The sequence below is a fragment of the Indicator indicator genome, chromosome 18 (assembly GCF_027791375.1).
Source record: "Indicator indicator isolate 239-I01 chromosome 18, UM_Iind_1.1, whole genome shotgun sequence".
Taxonomy (NCBI): Eukaryota; Metazoa; Chordata; class Aves; order Piciformes; family Indicatoridae; genus Indicator; species Indicator indicator.
The window spans coordinates 14656521-14674958 of NC_072027.1; the positions used below are offsets into that span (position 1 = coordinate 14656521).

Sequence of the window (18438 nt, forward strand, 5' to 3'; positions counted from 1 at the left end):
TCAGCCAGCTCCCTGGGGTTAGCAGCTCCCCTCTCCTCAAGAGCAACCAGGCACAGCACTGCAGCAGCAGCTGCCATGCCAGCAGCCCTGCCATTCCTGTGCTGCAGGGCCAGCATAACTCAACAACAAGACTTGTGACCTTCAGGATTAATATTTCTGAATTAAGTATTTCATATAAAACCAGGATGCAGCCTGGGCCAAAGCCTGTATTGAGCTCATGGGCCAAGAGAAGGGCTTGCATTGCACACACTAATGCACATGGCTACATCATCTGGTGAGCTGCCTTCAAAGGCACTGCAAGGAGGCTGCCATTTGGGACAGCTCCTGTCACCCTGTCCCCACATCTACAGAGCAGCCAGCCAAACCAGCCCAGCATCAGCAGGCAAGGGAGAAGCGCTGCCTGTCAACCCAGGGCTCAGGGGAAAGGCAGTGGTGATGGTGCTGGGCCTGGGAAGCCCTTCTTCGGACACAGGATGCAGCCCCCTCTCCTCTGCCCAGCAGCCATCGCTGCACAGATACAACAAGCTTAAAGACCATCAGACAGTCCTCACCCCACATAAGATTTCAAGATTACAACTGAAGAATCATACATGCTGCCTGCTTACAAAGCTAGCTAATTATTCAATCTGTTAAGCATGTATGTGCACAAAACAGTGCTTTGAGTCATTAGAGGACGGGATTTATACTTCACTGCACGCATCTTGCTCTTTGTGAGTGCGTGCCTGGATACAGCCAAAACGAACACAAGTATCTGGAATGTCTGTGGCTTGCCGGCCAGCGCATCTGAATACAAAGCTGAGCCTGCCAGAGTGACTGGCTGTGTGTGACCCCAGTTGCACATACTGCTCCCCTAATCATGTTTAAAATCTCTATGCCTTTTTTTACCACTCAGCATCTGAAAGCAGAGTACAGCATAATTCTGAAACTGTAAGAGAGATTTCAGTGAGTCAAAAGTGGCAGTGCAGGTGATGGGTTGCAAAGACAGAGCTCAACATTGCACCCAGAAGCAAACACTGCCACAATGCAGCTGTCATAGGTTTTACTGTGGCAGAAGGGCCCTGGGACTCTGGCATGCAGGGACCTCAGTTCCTATGGCAGCAGCCACTCCTCCACAGCCCAGCCCTCAACAGATGGAGATCTCTGTCCTAGGTGTCCGTCAGACAGATAACACCATGGCACATCAAAGATGCTGTCTCTTCCCTTCAGCCATTTTTTCGTTATTTACTAGTGCCCAGTTTTGCTCCCACTGATTTCAGGTAGACCATCTCTCTCCAGAGCACCCTGGGCGAGCACCCAGCACCTCGGGGCTGCAGCTCTCCTCCAGCCATTCTACATGTCCACACACAGCAGTGGCTGGCAAAGCCAGCAACGAGTGGCACAGCACAAAACCACAGGGCTGCAAGCAGAGGGTATCTGTTTACCTGTGCTCTGTGCTTCCCTTAACTTCTCCTTTTACTCCTCTTCCCATTAACAAAGCCTTTGGGCACTTTTTATATAAACAAATGGAGAACAATAGCTATGTTTCTCATGGGTTATACGGTATTTCTGGCATTTCTGATTTTTAAAGGAATTTATTCTGCTGAGGATTTCACTTTGGCTTCCCAAATCTCCAAATTGTCCAACATTACCTGCAGGTGAGCTCTGCTTACCCAATTCAGTTGGCTTCATCCCCATAGCAAGGCTCCATGCTATGGAAAGCCCTACCTTAAGGAATCATATAACTATAACTTATGATGTACTTTCAAAGGGCTTCACTCCACACCAGATTTTCCATTTTTACCTCCTATGTATTGCCATTTAGCATGATTATTTAACAGGAACTCTAAAATAGAAGAACTTAAAGCATTTGGTGCATAAGGCACAAAATATTATTTAGAAGCTTTGTAACAAGTCAAGCCAAGCCACCTCCATTTTCACACATTTCTCTTCCATGCATGTTAGGGGAAGCAACAGAAGGCATTAACTCTGTAAGATTTTCAAGTTTGTCTTGGAAAATGTGAGTCAAAATAAGCTCCAAAATCTAGCAGAGATCACACAACTCTAGCAACGTACAGTAGGAAATCACATCTTTCTTTATCAAGCACCAGCACCTGCTCATCTTTAACAGGGTTCACTGATTCAGTTTGCAATGTAAGGGATGTAACCAAGAAAAGATGATGGTGGTAAAGCTAAAGCAGCTGAGGAGGTGGGAAGTGTTGCCAGAACCAGACCTCTGTGGGTACACACATCTCCTGTACAGGAGCTCAGAGCAGACACCAAGGAGTACAGCCTGTGTATACCATGCGTGCTGCTCTCCAAGCAAAGTATGCCAGGCATTGCAGATTATCAGTTGCCTGATCTACCCTCAACTGTAGCTAGTTTATAACTTACTGAAGCTGTTAGAGTACAACCATCACTGCTGCTCAAGGCAATTACCTAAAATATCTCAGCTATTCATTTCCATCCTTCCCTTTTAAGTCAAAGTTGTGTTTAATGGCTCTGACATTGTGCCTTATAGCACTGTACATCTGGTCTTAAGCAAGCCATCACAAGAGCTTACAGGTTTGAGATTTGCTACTTTACTGACTACTACTTCACCATCAGAGCCTGAACTCCCATGCTAGTCAATTTTTTCAGGTAATAATTTTACTGCATTATCTATTTTATTTATTTCTACCCAAATACCCACACCATCACTGCAGAATTCCCAACCCGTATAATAACTTCCTCCTATTAGCTCAGCTGAATAAATCATTAGCCACAGCTCAGCTCATCTGCAAAGACCAAACCTCTGGTGAACAAAATACCCCGTTGCCCTTGTCTAGTATCTTGAAGTTAACCTATAGACTGATTCAGAGAACCAACCTGCTACCAAGTTCCAAAATCTCCGATGAATCCACACAAGTATTAGAAAACACAGATCTTACTGGCAGAGGTCTTTGAACACTCCACCTTTCCATTAATAATGTCCTTCATTCAACGTTCTTCTAAGAATTGCCAAATTAATGGCATACACAGATGCCAGACCAGAGAAGACAAAGGACAGCAATACTGCAGAAGCTGAAAAGCTTGGGACAAATGAAATATGACATGGTAATTCTCTTTAACAACACTTCAGAGAAAAATGTTGAGTGTTTTGGTAGGCTCCTGAGCAACGACAAGCTGAGCAAAGCCAAGATGCAGATAAAACGGTGCCTGCAGTTATGCATGCGGAAGATACAGGGAGAACATCCAGAAAGAGGCACATACCTTTTTAGGTGTCACCTTCACAGTGTCGCAGCAGATGGAATTACAGCCCACAGTGCAGCTCTGAGAAAGCATCAATCTGATATTTAAGCTGTCTGTGTTGAAAGACAAACTATAAGTGACAAGGCTGCCTCACTGAACTCATGCTCACCACCCGCAGTGCCAAGTGAGCACAGCACAACTGCATCAACTGCGGCTCAGAAGCAAGCTATGGCTGTTGGGGAAACCACATTTTGCAGGAAGGTCATTCTCACCCAGCAGGTCACTGCTGCAAAAGATAAGTCCTTGGGCCACTTCAACTTACTGCAGCAGCAAAAATTGTGCCCAGAAAAGGAGGGAGCAATTTTCTGTGTGCCAGCTATCTTAATGAGGAGATCAATGTGCATCAGGGCTAAAGGAACAGCCTCCCACAGAAGAGAGGCTCAGTTGCTCCTCATTCTGCTCCAGCACAGCCATGGGGCTTGTGCTTGGGCCCAAAGACAGATTGCCAGCAGCATTAGAAGGCAAGATTAAGCAATGCACTCCAGTCCCAACCAAGCTCTAGGGCAAAGCTTTTTGACTTTTCCACCAGCAAATATACAAGTGGTTACAATATTGGAGGCAAGGGGGCCCTGCACTCTTTTGAAATGAATAACGAGGCAATCACTTATGGTAGCTAAAATGGGGGAAGATAGGGCAGAATCATACTCACATCCTATGCAGCCTCTGCCTGAGCAGCAGTCATTTCAAAGGTGAGGTTTGTTAATAAATTAATCCTTTCCATTTTTCCTCATTAACATATACGGCAAAATATTGACATAAACCCAAATCATACAGCCTTACAGTAATAGAAACATCACGTCTCATATATCAGCCAATCCCCTGTCTGTACCTGAACTGCTTGAAGGGCAAAGTGTCCACCATACAAAGCCAAGAAGTCACCCACTCCGGGTTCAGGCTAAGGACTGGGCTTATTCGCCCAAATTTTGTCCATTCTTACATAACAAAACCAATTCATACTCTTCAAGTACCCAGTGCTACATTTTCATCCCCTTATATGACTATCCACTAGCCTAGACACACTGATGCTCTGACAGGGCAGACAGTAACAAATTCTCAGAGCTGATTGTAAAAGCAGAAACTTTTTGGTTACCTGGAAACATTCTTTCAAATCAACACAAGTACAGCTTTGAACAGCAGAGCCCCAGAGCACCAAAGGCACATCACCTCTGCCACATGCTTCCCTGATCACAACACAAGACAGCAACAGGGCTCTTCTCTGATCACCAAGGAACAGAACCTACATGTGACTCAATGAGAAAAACAAGTAAACAGGACTAAAAGGGCAATTTTTCACACTCGTGCCAGCTGAAAAATGTATATCTAGTCCTTAGTGAATTGAGTGCATTGCCCTGTTCTCTTGTTCAGTTGAATCAAAGCATCCCAGAAATGGGCTGTTACAAAACAGGAGCAGCAAAGCTAAATCAAACAACACTATTTTCTAAGAGGGACTAACAAAAACAGGGAGAAAGGAACACAAGAACTTTGATGGCTTTCCCTATCCAGCATGGATGCACTCTATATTCTTCTCTTTGGACCTGCTGCTTCTAGCTGCAAAAGGATCCCGGAGGCACCAGGGCAGGCATGAAGCACATAACACAACCACATGACAAAGGCTACTTCCTTCAGACACTGGCACTCCAAGCTCTGTTACTCATCTGCCTTGTTCCTTACCTGCAGGGTCGAAAGTTTAGACAAAGGTATTTCATATAAAAATCCATTGAGAAAAACGTCCTTACAAGTTTCCAAGTCTATGTGCTTTTCTTAGCATGATAAGCTTTACAATGCTTCTTACAAGTCCCTGCTTCACCTATTTTGTTCAGGACTTACTGATCATACAATGCTTCTTACAAGTCCCTGCTTCACCTATTTTGTTCAGGACTTACTGATCATCCTTATAAAACAATGCCCAAAGCACACCAAAAATCTTCTAATAGACTCAAAATTAGAGTATCGGATCTATTACACCAGCCAGCCTTTCCCCTCCACCGGAGAAGCGTTAGAGCCTTTGGATATCTCATTTCAACAAGAAGGTTATTTAGTTCTAGAGTTTGGAGTGAAGTATTTAATCACTAAAGGATTTGCAAATTACACATGAATATGCATGTAGCACTTCTCACCATGACATAAATCCTATTGTATATGTATGAATGGATTGCTTTGCCTCCAGCTTCTACATGTATATAAACACCGGGTTTAATCTTCAACTCCTTCCTCCCTCCCTTCTTTTTAAGGAGCTGCTTAAACAAATTTGCATTTTTGGAATCTATTATCTACAGTGTATTTCTTACCTTTTTTTTTTTTCCTTAAACTCTATAAACCTCCTTCTCCCATCAGGCAAAATGCTTACTCTATGGAAGTCTTAAAGACCCTGTAAGCATGGCCATAAGAGAACTAAACAACAGTGTTACACAGCTTGTGAGAGAAAGTAGAAAAAACAAACACTGCAAAAAGGAGTGCCCTGAGCATCAGAGATGGAAACAAAGGTATCTGATGACAGGTCAACAGCTTACCTTCAACTGCAAAGACACTAGCTAAGGGGAAGTAAACTCTCTATAAGCATGTTGGAAGCAACCTAAATAAAAACCCTCTTACTATAAAATCCTTAATTCACGTTGATGTAACTCCATTATTCCCTACATCTTTCACCAGGTATCTAGACTGGTCAGGAAGCAGCTGGATCACAGCAGCATTTCAGCGTGTCTTCAACAGTCTACTTGGCAAGAGGCACTACTGTCACTCAGGAAGGTGTCACCACACATCCGCTCAACTACTCCAGGGAAGTAATTCAAACAAGAATGCCTTTAAAGCTGTTAAATCATTGATAAAATTATTTAATTTAGGCTATTTCACTGCAAATCTATTCTGCAATAAACACCATTACAGAGAAACCTACCAACATGCAGCATTCCATCAGAAGCAAGTGTCACCAGCAGATTTCCAAGTAGAACATTTACAGGTGTGGATTACCACTTGGACAGCTCTCAGTTTTTTACTACACAGCAAAACTTTAAACACCAAGAATTTAACTGCACCAGCTGTCTTCCTCTTTCCAAGATGTGGTGTCACTTGGCTCTGTTCAGAAAACAGGAGCAGGCATTGAGTCCCACTCTCCACCTTGCTGCCTCACACTATAGAGCCCAAGGGCTCTGGCAACAACCACAGACACACAGTAAGAAACAAGACACAAGTCCAAGTCCTCCTACCCCCAAGTAGTTACCACTTGTTCGTGCATCAAAACCAGGCTATAAGCTGCAGTCATGCCTTCCTCCAATAATTGAGGGATCTTTCCTGGTGGGAAGAAAGAAACACCTGACTGAAAATCTATAGTGAGACCACACCAGAAAGGGCCACCAGCTCTTCTGTGCTCCTGAAGATGCAACACAACTCATCAGAACTACCATCCAAAACTGCAGGAACCTGTGGCTGGGAAGCAGATAGAAAACAAACCAGGAAGCACTATGGGGCATTAGCTACAGACTACTGGACAATAAAGAATAAAGATGAGAAAATTCAACACAGAGCATTTGCTTTAGGGATAAGAGTGATATTTACAAAGGACGTGTGAAAACAAGCCTGAGTGGAGGACTGTGTGACCAGTTGCAAATTTGTCTTTGCAAACTGAAGTTTTTGTCCACGCAACCCTTTTGAAAATGACCACGCTAGGGTCCTCAGCCACATACCACTCCTCCTCCACCCACACACTCTTCTCCTTAAAAGAAATCTTAAAAAGGAAGTGAGGAGTAGTGTCCAAGGAGTATAAGAGATCAGGCAAGCAAAAATATGTGCTTTAAGAAAGCATTTCCATTGAGGTTATGCTTCCCTTTGCATCAGCCAAAGACCACAATGGCAGGTTTGTTCTAAACTGAATCACTGGTGAGCCAGTTGCAATGCCATACAACAGGCGATGAATAATTACTGGTGACAGATGACAACATCTCTACCTTTATTCAGAATCACAGACTAGCTCAGCTGGAAAGATGTCACATTGCTGTTTTAGATGGGATTTTAAGATACATCTGGAAGCTTCTACATTCAATTTTAAAAAGAAAAAAAAATACAGTAAGAAAGTCTAAGATATCTTGCAAAACCTTGGTGCCACAGAAAGCTGTCAGACATGATAGCAGCCATGACATTTCACTTTGCTGCATATATGGGTTAAAACACAAAAGAATAACAGTGAGGACTGCAAGGACATCTCTTTACCAGACAAGTCTGCCTGCATCTAGAATACTGGGAAGCTTACTTTTTAAAAACTAGTGTTAAATGGCCTAAAGCCTTCTATGTATGGGTCCCTGTAAGAATTAAACAGTCAGTGCCCCACCAAGGCTACAAACTGTTGAACTTTGATGCTTAGATCTTACTGCGAAATACCTAGTAGTGGCATAAGAAAAGACAAACTGCAAGTCTGGCTCGCTGCCTTGCTGGCTGACAAGATGTTTAGGTTAGCTGGATGTAGGGATAACTCCAAGGAATTTCAGAAACAAGTGGGTGAACTGACAACTGAAGCAGACAGGTTTCAGATGTTGAGGAATGTTGAACAACATACTGAACAGAGAAGTTTAATCTCCTTGTTCTCTGCAAGGTTAACACACTACTCAGATACACCCAACCATCACCACATACATGTTCCAACAAAGTGCTCCAACAAAGTTTAGCCATGCCAAAATCCTGTAGTAGTTAAAAAAGAAAAAAAATCTGTAACATGAATAACACTATATTTTTTTAACATGTTTTAAAACACAATTCAATATGAAAAGCTCATCTGGAACACTATATACAGTACAGGTCATCCTAATTTAGGTAAGCCTTACAGTTTTATCTTAAAAATATTTTCTCTCCATACAAAGTTCTCCCTTGAGAAAAGTTTCCATTCCAGCTATACAGGAATTCATCCAGGGCACCAGCAGTCAATGAAGGAGCATCATTAGCAGCACTCTGCTAGTCATAGGGAGCATCTGGAAAATCCTAAGAGCACAGAAGCTGCTGCAGCAGCAAAGACCTTCCAAAAAGGCAAGTTCTCTCTGGCTAGCTGAGCCCCTCTTGTCCCACCAAAGCTGCAGAAGTCATAAGAAGGAACCAGAAGACTGAACCAAAGTCACATCAGATGCTGAGGAACAGCACCAGCAGGCATCATTATGAACAAAGGTTGGGTCAGAACAGCAAAAGCCTGTCTAAAGAGCACTGCAACAATCTTAACAGCTGTTAAAAACTATAGCAGCGTCACTAATGGGGCATGGACCTTATCCTGTGCACACTGTTGCAGCAAAACTGTCACATCTCCCAGATCAGTGACATAAGATGCAGAAGCACAGTACACACATGCTACCTCAGAAACCCAAATAAACCCCTAGTGAACAGGCAGTGGAGCATACAGGCTGAAGGTTTCCCTTCAGGGAATGCCGCACTGGGTGAGCAGAGGTTTCAGCTCCACAGCACCGTAGAACACCCAGGTAAACTACTGCAATGAGAGCAGTGAGAAGCCCACCCTCACCTGACTGTCTAGTCCCTGCCAGCTCAAGACAAAACCTGCCTTATTCCCGGGGTGCTGCCTGCTTCCCTGTTCACACCCACAAATGTCCTTGCATTTCAGCAGCTGCAGAGCCAGCCAGTTCTACCAAATGAGTATGATAAACCCCACCTCACAGAGAAGTTACAAGCTTCACTATAGCCAGCACCAGGCTGACTGACCCAGCACCACCCAAGACAGGCCACCAACCCAAGAGATTTCACAGGAAACAGACTGGATAATTTGCAGAGCCACATCACATGTGAGAGTCAAATACTCTCAATTATCATCCCCACCCAAATTCCCTTTGAGATCATTTGGATAAGCAGCTCAAGGACATACTCAATCTTTGAAACAATCTAACTATGAGAACATCAAGTGTTCAGCATGAAGCTGTCAGCGAGAAAATTCTTTTCATTCACAAAGGAGTTAGACATCAAGGGCCAACAAGTAGCTGCACCAACCCATGGTGCCAACCTTCCTGACTCCCTCAAAGGATGTCCCACACTGCCAAGATTTGTGCACTAGATGGCTTGGAGGCTGCACAAGCAAAAGAACAGCCTACACAGCCGGGCCAACAGCATGCCTTTTAGCAGGTGCAGAGGCTGAAGTGCCATGTGGAATCCAAAGCTGTGCCTGGCATGAGCAAAATAAACTGCAAAGTTACCCACAGCACAGCCATATAAGAGCAGTTCTGGGGCTACCTACAATCTCCTGTGATGCTCTAAGGGTCCAGATGATTATTTTGGCCATTGCTCTCCCTCTGCAGGCCATCATCCTGTGGTAGAGTTGTAAGGGATAAAATAGCAGAGAGCCCTCCTCCTTAGCACGGGACTGCCCTTGTTCCCAGTACAAGGTTACTAAGGCATTATGAGAAACTTGCAAGTTGTTACAGGGTCATTTGAGCAATATCTTCACTTATATTTTAGTTCAGAATACTTATGTGACTACCTTACATCTCTAATCTGCATAGAGCAGATATGAATGGCTGCCTCTCACAAATCAATACTGTTTATTGCATGCTTTAAATCAATAAAGCTTGCCCCACAGACTAAACTTGTAAAACAGTGATTAAGCATTCAAGAGCTAAAGTTTCTCTGAACAATATCATCAGTCCTAAAACATCACCTTGACATCCCAACCAGATAGAACTTTGTCACAACTAATTAATCCTCCACAGCACCTCAGTAAGACTAAGAAAACAATTCCTCTGCTGTGTGTTGGGTACTTATGTTGCAGAACGTCATGTCTGGGGTGGAAGCTGTAAGTACCAGCCTAAACAGAGAATAAACCAAGCCAGCAGTACCCATCCAAAAGAATGAAAAACCAGAGAATGCTGACAGCTGTAGGACTTGGCTTCTTTGCATCTTCCTGTTACACATCAAACCTCCTGTGACTATCCAGAGTCTTCCAGATGTCACTTGACTGGATGAGTGGCAGTGAAAAGCAGCTATTATCCTATTGGGAGCAGTTCTGTCTGTTGTTTGTTCAGCCAATTATTTATGCATGTAGTTTAAAAGGGTGGGGGGAGCAGTAACCTTAGGCTCTGTGAACTCTGGGTTTTATTTGAGCAATCAAAGCCAAGTCTTCAGTACCACAAGCAAAGCACAGAACCTTACTAAAGAGGTCTCATGAATAGCCAGCATGAAAAGTATTTCGAAGGAAGTGGTTGATCTACGTAGCGCTCATATATGTATGCAGTAGCACTAGTCTACATACCTCCACCTGACCTTGCCTAACTGCTGCCATCACCCTTTATTCATTTATTTTTTTCAGCTAACACTTGCCCTGCTGATGGGGCACCTAAGGTCACCAAGTTCTTCCAGCCAGGCCCTGCACAGGGACATCATCAGCAAGGCTTTCCCAAGCCAGCGGTATGATCTCTCCCTTTCTTTAAGAACGATTTGAAGTTCTACCATACTTGACACAACTGAGCATCAAGCCCAGAACATTTCAATCCTACAGACAGTGAGATCAGCAGCCTCTATAACACACGCAGGAATGCGTATGGGGTGGCAACACTCCTTGGCATGCTGATCAGAGGGCAAGTCTAGCCTTGGCAGTGCACAGTCACCTTCAGGAGCACAGAATAGTAATCAATCATTTACTAATAGATTCCTCCAGTAACTCAGATAAGACACCAGTCTGGAAAGGTGGTGTGGCAGGTCAGTGAGAGGAATCAGCCACCTAGCACGCTTAACTTGTACATTAAAAAAAATATTTCATTAATCTTTTTTTTTGGACAAGTCTTCTTGTGTCTCCCAATAAATTTTCTGGCATAAGCTAGAAGGATTTATATCAGATTCAGGCACAAAGGTTTGATGCAAACTCAACTTCCTATAACTGTGCTAGCTATGAAGGCACCAGTGTAAATTACAGCTTTGGGAGATGCTCTGTCCAACTACTGGTTTCATCCAGACTCCAGCAAGTGAAAAGCTACTCTGCCTATAAAACTCAGTCCGAAATCACAGGCTAAAGCTAAGCACCTCCAGCTCTGGGAACACATCTGTGCTTTGGCTGGCCAAGTGCCCAACCAGGTCAAATGCCTAGGGATAGTTTCAGAAGTGCACCCTCAGCAGCATTCCTGGGTGGCAAACGCCACTCCCACACCTCCCAACCTCCTGCTCAGCCCCAGCTGTGCCAGCACAAGCTCCTGCACAAGCACACAACCTGGATCAGTTTTTTCCATAAAATAAAGCCAAACAGTTAAAACATTTTCCAGCCAGACCAGCTTCTGGACCTTGCTCCCTGCACTGACACAGAACTTTACTCTGGCAGCAGCAGCAGCTTAAGGTGCCCCATCAGCAACACCACCCAGCACCCACCCCAGGTGGCCAACACAGGAGTCATCTCTCAACTGCCATACCCGCATCTTCAGGGATTTACCAGCCAATTTTCCACCATTCCAGTGGATGGAGACCAAGATAACTACTTTGATATGAAAATACATGACCTATATAGGGATGAAATTGTTGATCTTCTTGCCAAATAAGTTTCCAGTCCACAGCAGTGTCACTAATGTCACAAACCATCAGCCTTTGAGGCAAAATTAAGGACTGATCTTGTGAGCAAGATGACCTTGTCAGAGCAGATGAAGCTCAACCTACATATTTCTAAATGCAATTTACACAGATTTCTTCAAAAGCAATTCTGATCTGATGCAGAATTCCCCAAGACATATTAAAAAGTTGTTGAGGTGAACAAAGCTTCACATTTCTTTTCCATCTTCCATAGAGAAATAAGATAATGATTTTAGTACTTCTAAAGTCACTGCCAACACCCTCTGTCACTATACACATGTATACCACACCATTTAGCAGTGATGCCCTTGTTAAAAGGCACCATACCTGTTGTTTCCAGCACATGAGGAAGCACACTGACCATGAAGGCAGTCCCTGCAGCCTCAAAAGATATCAACACATCCTACAGCAGGGTTCATTAGGAGAGTCTCAGGAGAAAAAACAACAGAACAACAAAGTTTGAATTTTCAAAGCTGAAGAAGTCTGATTTCAGCTCCAATTCAGTTTTTCCAATTACAAGTTCAGCCTGTGTTAATTCGTCTTGGAAGACTTTTGCTATTAATAAGTTTAAAACATTTCAAGTGTCACAATAATATAGCTTGCTATCCTTGTCTCCCTATATGTTAGCACTTACATAAACCAATTAATTTTCATGTACTGTGAAAAAGAAATGGTAAGAATAGCACAAGTCCTACACATTAAGACAACTATTCCCAGAGATGGCAATGAGATGACTACAAAGACTGCAGTTCTGTCACTCACTTTTGTACTCGTGGAAATAGTTATCAACGGCTTCTACGGGCACACACTGAACTGCCTGTTCTTTATACAATAATCAGCTATTTTGGGGAATGTAAGCATGAAAAAGCAGCAGATTCACACACACATGACAGGGTGTTTGGCTAGCTATCAGTAAAGAAAGGCAACAGCAAGCATCAAACTAGCAGCGTTCAGCTGCATGCCCTACACTGTTGCCAGTGATGAAACAAACTTAGGGAAGGTAAATTCCCAAAGAGAACATTACATTTTTCTCTCTTCATGCTTACTGATTTTTGTCTACAGAAAGACTCAGCTCCTTTTATTCTTGCTCCTTTTATTCTTGCTCCTTTTCATTGCCCTCCTTTCCTCAAGCCTTTTTATTATTTAACTCCAACATTTGTTGGTTACGTTGAGCTTTACTTCAGTAATTCTAGTTATGCTATAGACAAATAATCCAAGTAGTAGACACTTACATACAAAATTTTAGCATGATGCTCACCTTTCTGTATCTTTAATACAGGAAGTTCAGAGAAAATATGGAGAGAAGCATGGGATGAAAAGCTTCAAGATCAGAATAATACAGTGCAGACAAAATATTCTGCAGGCTTTCACATGAAGCCTAGAAGGCAGACCTGAAGAGGCATGGCTAAGTGATTGTGCTTTCTGCACAGCATTCCTAGATTTTCTTCAGCAGGCTCCTCAGGCTCAGCAGACCCAAATCTTCCTCAGAAAACAGGTGGCCCTAACTAACTATTTCAAATGCACAAGATCTTCTCTATGTGACAGCACACATTGGTACATACTGGCCCTGAATCTTGGCAATTCTCTTCCCTAATTCTCTTTATCAAAGCTCTACTTTAGAGGTTCAGACTGGAAAAACTACCATATGGTGTAGGATAGGATTTCAGTGAGCAACTGCAGAATCTGGGCTTTCATTTAATAAACATCGCCAACCCTTTACATCAGTAAGAACCTTCAAGCAATGAAGGGCCATCAACTGAGGTATTGCTGCTTCCAAAAACTGAAAACACCTGCGGCTCTTAGCTTCAAACTCAAGATAGAAGTACTCCTTTCTTCACTAGCTTTCACTCTCAACCAGAGTTCAGTGACTGGGGTACAATAAGTTCAGTGAACTCCACCTAAAAGAACCTAGAAAAAAGACTGCTTACAACACCATGCCAGCAGGAAGAACACAAAACCACAAATACTGGGGAATGGGAGAGGTTATCAGACATTTCCAAATCCTCAGTGCAATCAGGAAGCTTCTGAGTTGAAAGACAAGGAGAAGTAAAAAAACGATCCTCTCTTCTTCCAAGACAGTTTGAGAGAGAGGTTCCCCTAAACCCACTGTAAAGAACCCAAGGACAGCACACCCACCAGAACTCAGATATCCACCTCTAACCCTCACGTCTGATGAAAGCAGAAGTCTCCTCTGGGGCACTCGCTGTAATTCCTGATTCACACTGAAATTTAAGAACAAGCAGCAGCTAGTGCTAACGTTCAGAGGCACCGTTCTTCTTTTCCGTTTGCCCATCAGCACAGCAGCTTACACTTCAGATGTGCTTTCTGTGCTGAGAAAGCAACTGGGACAGCTCTCTGGCACATGTTCCCAAACGGTGTGTACCGGTGCATGCTTAAAAGACACATGCCTGCTTTTAAAACTAGGAATGACAAATTTCTTCCCCTAGCTCACTAAGGTTTGATCTCTCATTACTCTGTATCCAAGTCCTGAATAATATAACTTCAAACAAATCTACAAAAAAGAAGTCAGCTATGTAAGCCTTCTTCTATGCAAGGAAGGACACAGCAGAGTTTGGGGTTTTCCCCACCTAGTCACTCGAACTGCCCTACAGCTTTTGACCCTGAAACTCTTGTTACACAGTACCTTCATTTTTCTCTGTTACACCGCAACACAGAGTAATAGTTGGGTCACAAAATTCTTAGGTGATTTCCCAGAATGCTTTAACATCTATGGGCTACTCAGGACTGCCCTAAAATCCAGTATGCTCATAAAAGGTACATGGTAGAAGTATTCTGAAAAGCAGCTGCTTCAAGATTTCAGGTATCTTAAGCATCACAAAAGACAGCTTTACCGAACAGTGAGATGCCACCAGGTTCCAGTGACTTTCTACTGGCAAAAATAATGCATTACATGAACACTGGAAAACCACCAGCCCCACCAGCTCAACTTTTGATTTCATACATCCAAAGCCAGGTGAGGCCCTACCTTACACCTCCTGCCTCCCCTTCCCTGCTGCTGACTCTCACCCCACTACACACCCACAGCAAGGCCTGCTTCTCTAGCAGCCTATTAAATCAACCTCAGATAGCAGGACTACAAACCTGACACCAACTGTTGTGACAAAGACAATGGGTGAGCTCATGCCCTGAAGCTAGATGGTATCCCTGCTCATGTTTATTTCCATTAAATTAAGCTAGAATGAAATATTTAGGGAAGGTTTAAAAACCTATGTCCCCTATCTTTAGCTACCAGTTGTTACTCTCTGAATAAAGGTCCAGTCCCACTGACAAGCAGCTGGGTTCAGAATGAGCCCTAACACATACATCTTCTTCCACATCCATCTGACTTGCAGCTTTACAGCCATGTTTCCTAGTATCTCTTGCTTTTTGATGGGTAAAAGGCATGATGTGCAAGCACAGCACATGGACAGCACTGCAGCAAATACACAAATCAGCCTCTCAGCTGCAGCAGTTTTCAAGATTACTTGTAAAAGGCTAGGCGTACAAATATTTAAACTTAAAATGCACCAATAAAAGTTCAGTGATCAGTGTGTAAATCCCACACCACTGCTGAAAGGCATAGTTATGACTTGAGCTGATCAGAGATTCCCTACCAGCAGGTTTTCATAGACAGTGGCAATTAGTTGGAAGAGAAGTTTCTTTCCTGTATGTCAGAGCTGGGTTTCAAGTCATACAAGGTGAGAGGTAAGTTATCTGTCACATAGTTACTCCAGCATTGGACCAATAAACTCTTCAAAGCCATAAGGATTTACAGGGGGAGTGCCCAATTTAGCTTGTTTTCTTGATAGTACTACTGGAAGATGACTCAGATGCATAGCTCGTCAGGGTCTTGTGTGTTCAGGTGTATTTCTATGTGCACAACAAATGTGTCATGTGATAGGAGTTATCAGGAGGTGTTTGAATGTTCTCCGTTAACAGTGGTAACCAGGTAATGGTTCTCCAGCAGCTCAGCACATGTGTAAATAAGGCACCCATTCAGTCCTTTCTGTCATTTTGAATCACTAATCAAGGACATAAAAAAATGTTTATAAGCCAGTATTAGGCCTATTAGATTCCTCACTTGTCCTTATCCTCTGTAAGAAAATGAAGATGCCAGGAAAGCATTCCTTATTTAAGCTTGTATCAACTTTTATGAAGTTTTTAAAAATGCACCTTGAAGCAACTGTGTAATTAGGTTTTCTCAACCACATTACTGAAACAGAAGCCCCAAAACAAATTTCAAACCCCTAGCTGGCAGAAGGTTACATTTGTGTACAGTACACAAAAGGATTATTCCTGGAACGCAGAACACTCCTTGAAATCTTGTAAAACTGGGCAATCATTCACTACCATGCTTAACAAAAGCCCAACATCTAAGTTGAACTGGAGACAAGGCAAAGAGCTGATATCCCACCAACAATGGAAGACCCTTCAAGAACTGACCACTGGGGCAAAGGGAAGAAATGAAAACAAAATCCAGGAATCACACCAGCTGCCCTGTAACAAGGAGAACACTCATTGTCAGATGGGGGAAGCATGTAAAACTCATCAAACCACAGTTCCAGACTATCAGAATTTCCAGCTTATCAAGATGGGATTTTTGAGTTGCTGTGTCAGTGAAGTTCAATTAACAGAGCGCTACACGTGGAATTTAGAAACTTCTGGATTCAACAGCGATCCAGTAGTTGAGCTCCCTGTATGCTCAAACTACTGCACATTGCCTTTCCATAACAGCCTTCACCATGGAACTGAAAAATGCTAAGAGCATTGCTTTGAAAATGACCTGTACTGTAGACCTTGAACTGTAGACCTGTTTCTGTTACTTTTTCACGCGAGCAACATAGGGAGAGAGCTCATCAGAGCAAGCAGGAGCAAGAGGTGACTGGTAGGAAGCCTGAGGCAGACGGAGGCGATCAGAAACACACCCTGAAGTCAGCGACCTCCGTCATCACCACGCTCACTACGGCGACAGAACTGCTTGCAGAGGTGGACCACGAGGCAGGATACGACCCACGGCCACTTCTCTGTCCCTCCTTGGTCGGCCTCTCCACGAGAGCCACGGCTGCTGTCGTGGGGTGAAGGGGCTTTACCCAGTCCCGCCACGGCTCCGATGGCTGCGCTGGTGCCCGCTGCGGCACGCACAGGCGCGGCGACGGGCAGCGTGCAGTGCCCGTCTGCAAGACGTCGGAGAGGGGAGAGCAGGTGGGTAGGAACATGAGAAGAAAAAGCAGCAAAACCAAAACTCTCCCCTGGCGCCCAGTGCCATACTAGGGTTGCGGGTACAGAAATGACCGTCCTGTCCTGCCCAGCCCTCCCCTCTCCGGAACCAGGCTGCAGCCGGGGACGGCAGCCGTCACCGACTGGGTAACGCGGGAGCGAGCCGAGGACGCGCCGAGGAGCCGCGCCGAGGCTGCACACCTCTGACCGCCGCTGCTCCCCGACCCGGGAAAAGAAGAAGGGAAAAAGGGGACCCTGGAGCGGAGCTTCCCGCCCTGCCTGTCCCCAGGTCCCGACGCTGCCACCGCCCACCTGTCGCGGGGGTCGACCCAGCTGGTGGTGCGGCTGCCGTGATCGATGTAGTACACCTTCCCGTCGTAGTCCCGCGCCTCCTCCCAGCCCTCGGGCAGTGGCAGCTCCTTCCGCGGCATCGTTCCCACCGCCGACCGCGCTGCCCCATTCACCGCTCCGCTTAGGGCGGCGGCGGCGGGGGCCGGCCCCAGGGCAGGGCCGGGCCGGGCCTCCTCTCCCGCGGGCAGCGAGGAGCGGTGCGGGGGCCGCGCCGGCCCAGCCGCGCAGGGAGGCAGCGCCGCCGGGCAGCCTCACATGCCGGCCCCGCGACGGGGGCGGAGCGCGGAGCCGGCTGAGACGAGGCGGGCCGGGCCGAGGCGCGCGGCCCCGCGTTGCTGCGGGGGCAGTCCGGGGAAAGCAGCTGTCCAGCCCTCGGTCAAGCTTTGCGGCGCGGGAAGCCCTGGCCCGGCCAGCCCCTCACGCCTCCATTTCCTGCTCCAACGGCGGCGGCACCCCGGCGAGTCCCGGGGCGGCTCCACCCCTCACCCCGCCCACCAGCCCCCGGCGCCCCGGGCCGGGGATGCCGGTTCCTGAAGGCTCCGCTCGCCTCGCCCCGCCCCGCGCTGCGCGCACCAGAGCGCCCCCTGTCGGCGGGGAGGATGGGGCACTTGCCGGGTCGTGCGGCGAGGGGTGACGGGCCCGGCGGGGGAGCCCGGGAAAGGGGCGCCGGTGTTCGGAAGCTCGGGGGCCAGCGCAGGGCGGGAGTTATGAGGCGGAGGTCTCCACGGGGTGACATCGGTGACTTTTGCATTTAGGCAGCCTGAAGAATGTAAGCCCTTTGCAGCTGGGTGTGTATGTACAGTAAGACCATTACCAGAAGGCAGGATTATAAAATTAAGAAAGGGTAGCACAAACAAGTCCCAGGTACAAGCCATAAGCCAGAGGAGGAGTGATGGCGTCCGCACTGCACGCCTCATTACCCTTTTTAGAGCAGCTGCTGCCATGGCTGTGACCAGTACCTCGGCAGAGCTCTGGCATAGCTACAGCAAAGTATGGAAGGAGCTATGGGGACATACCCTCCCCAGACTTTTGTCCCCAGATTTCAGTAATTTAGACTTGAACAGACTGCCCACAACA

The 18438-nt window shown here is 45.6% G+C and overlaps 1 protein-coding gene across 1 annotated transcript in view; it reads right to left on the minus strand.

Annotated features, from left to right (window-relative positions):
* The window catches only part of WWC1 (WW and C2 domain containing 1), a 70239-nt gene extending 52798 nt beyond the window's left edge, over window positions 1-17441 (minus strand). Inside the window, exon 1 of the mRNA XM_054389066.1 lies at window positions 17323-17441. Coding sequence (XP_054245041.1) covers window positions 17323-17441 — 119 coding nt within the window. The remainder of the gene's footprint in view (window positions 1-17322) is intronic.
* Window positions 17442-18438: the final 997 nt, after the last annotated feature.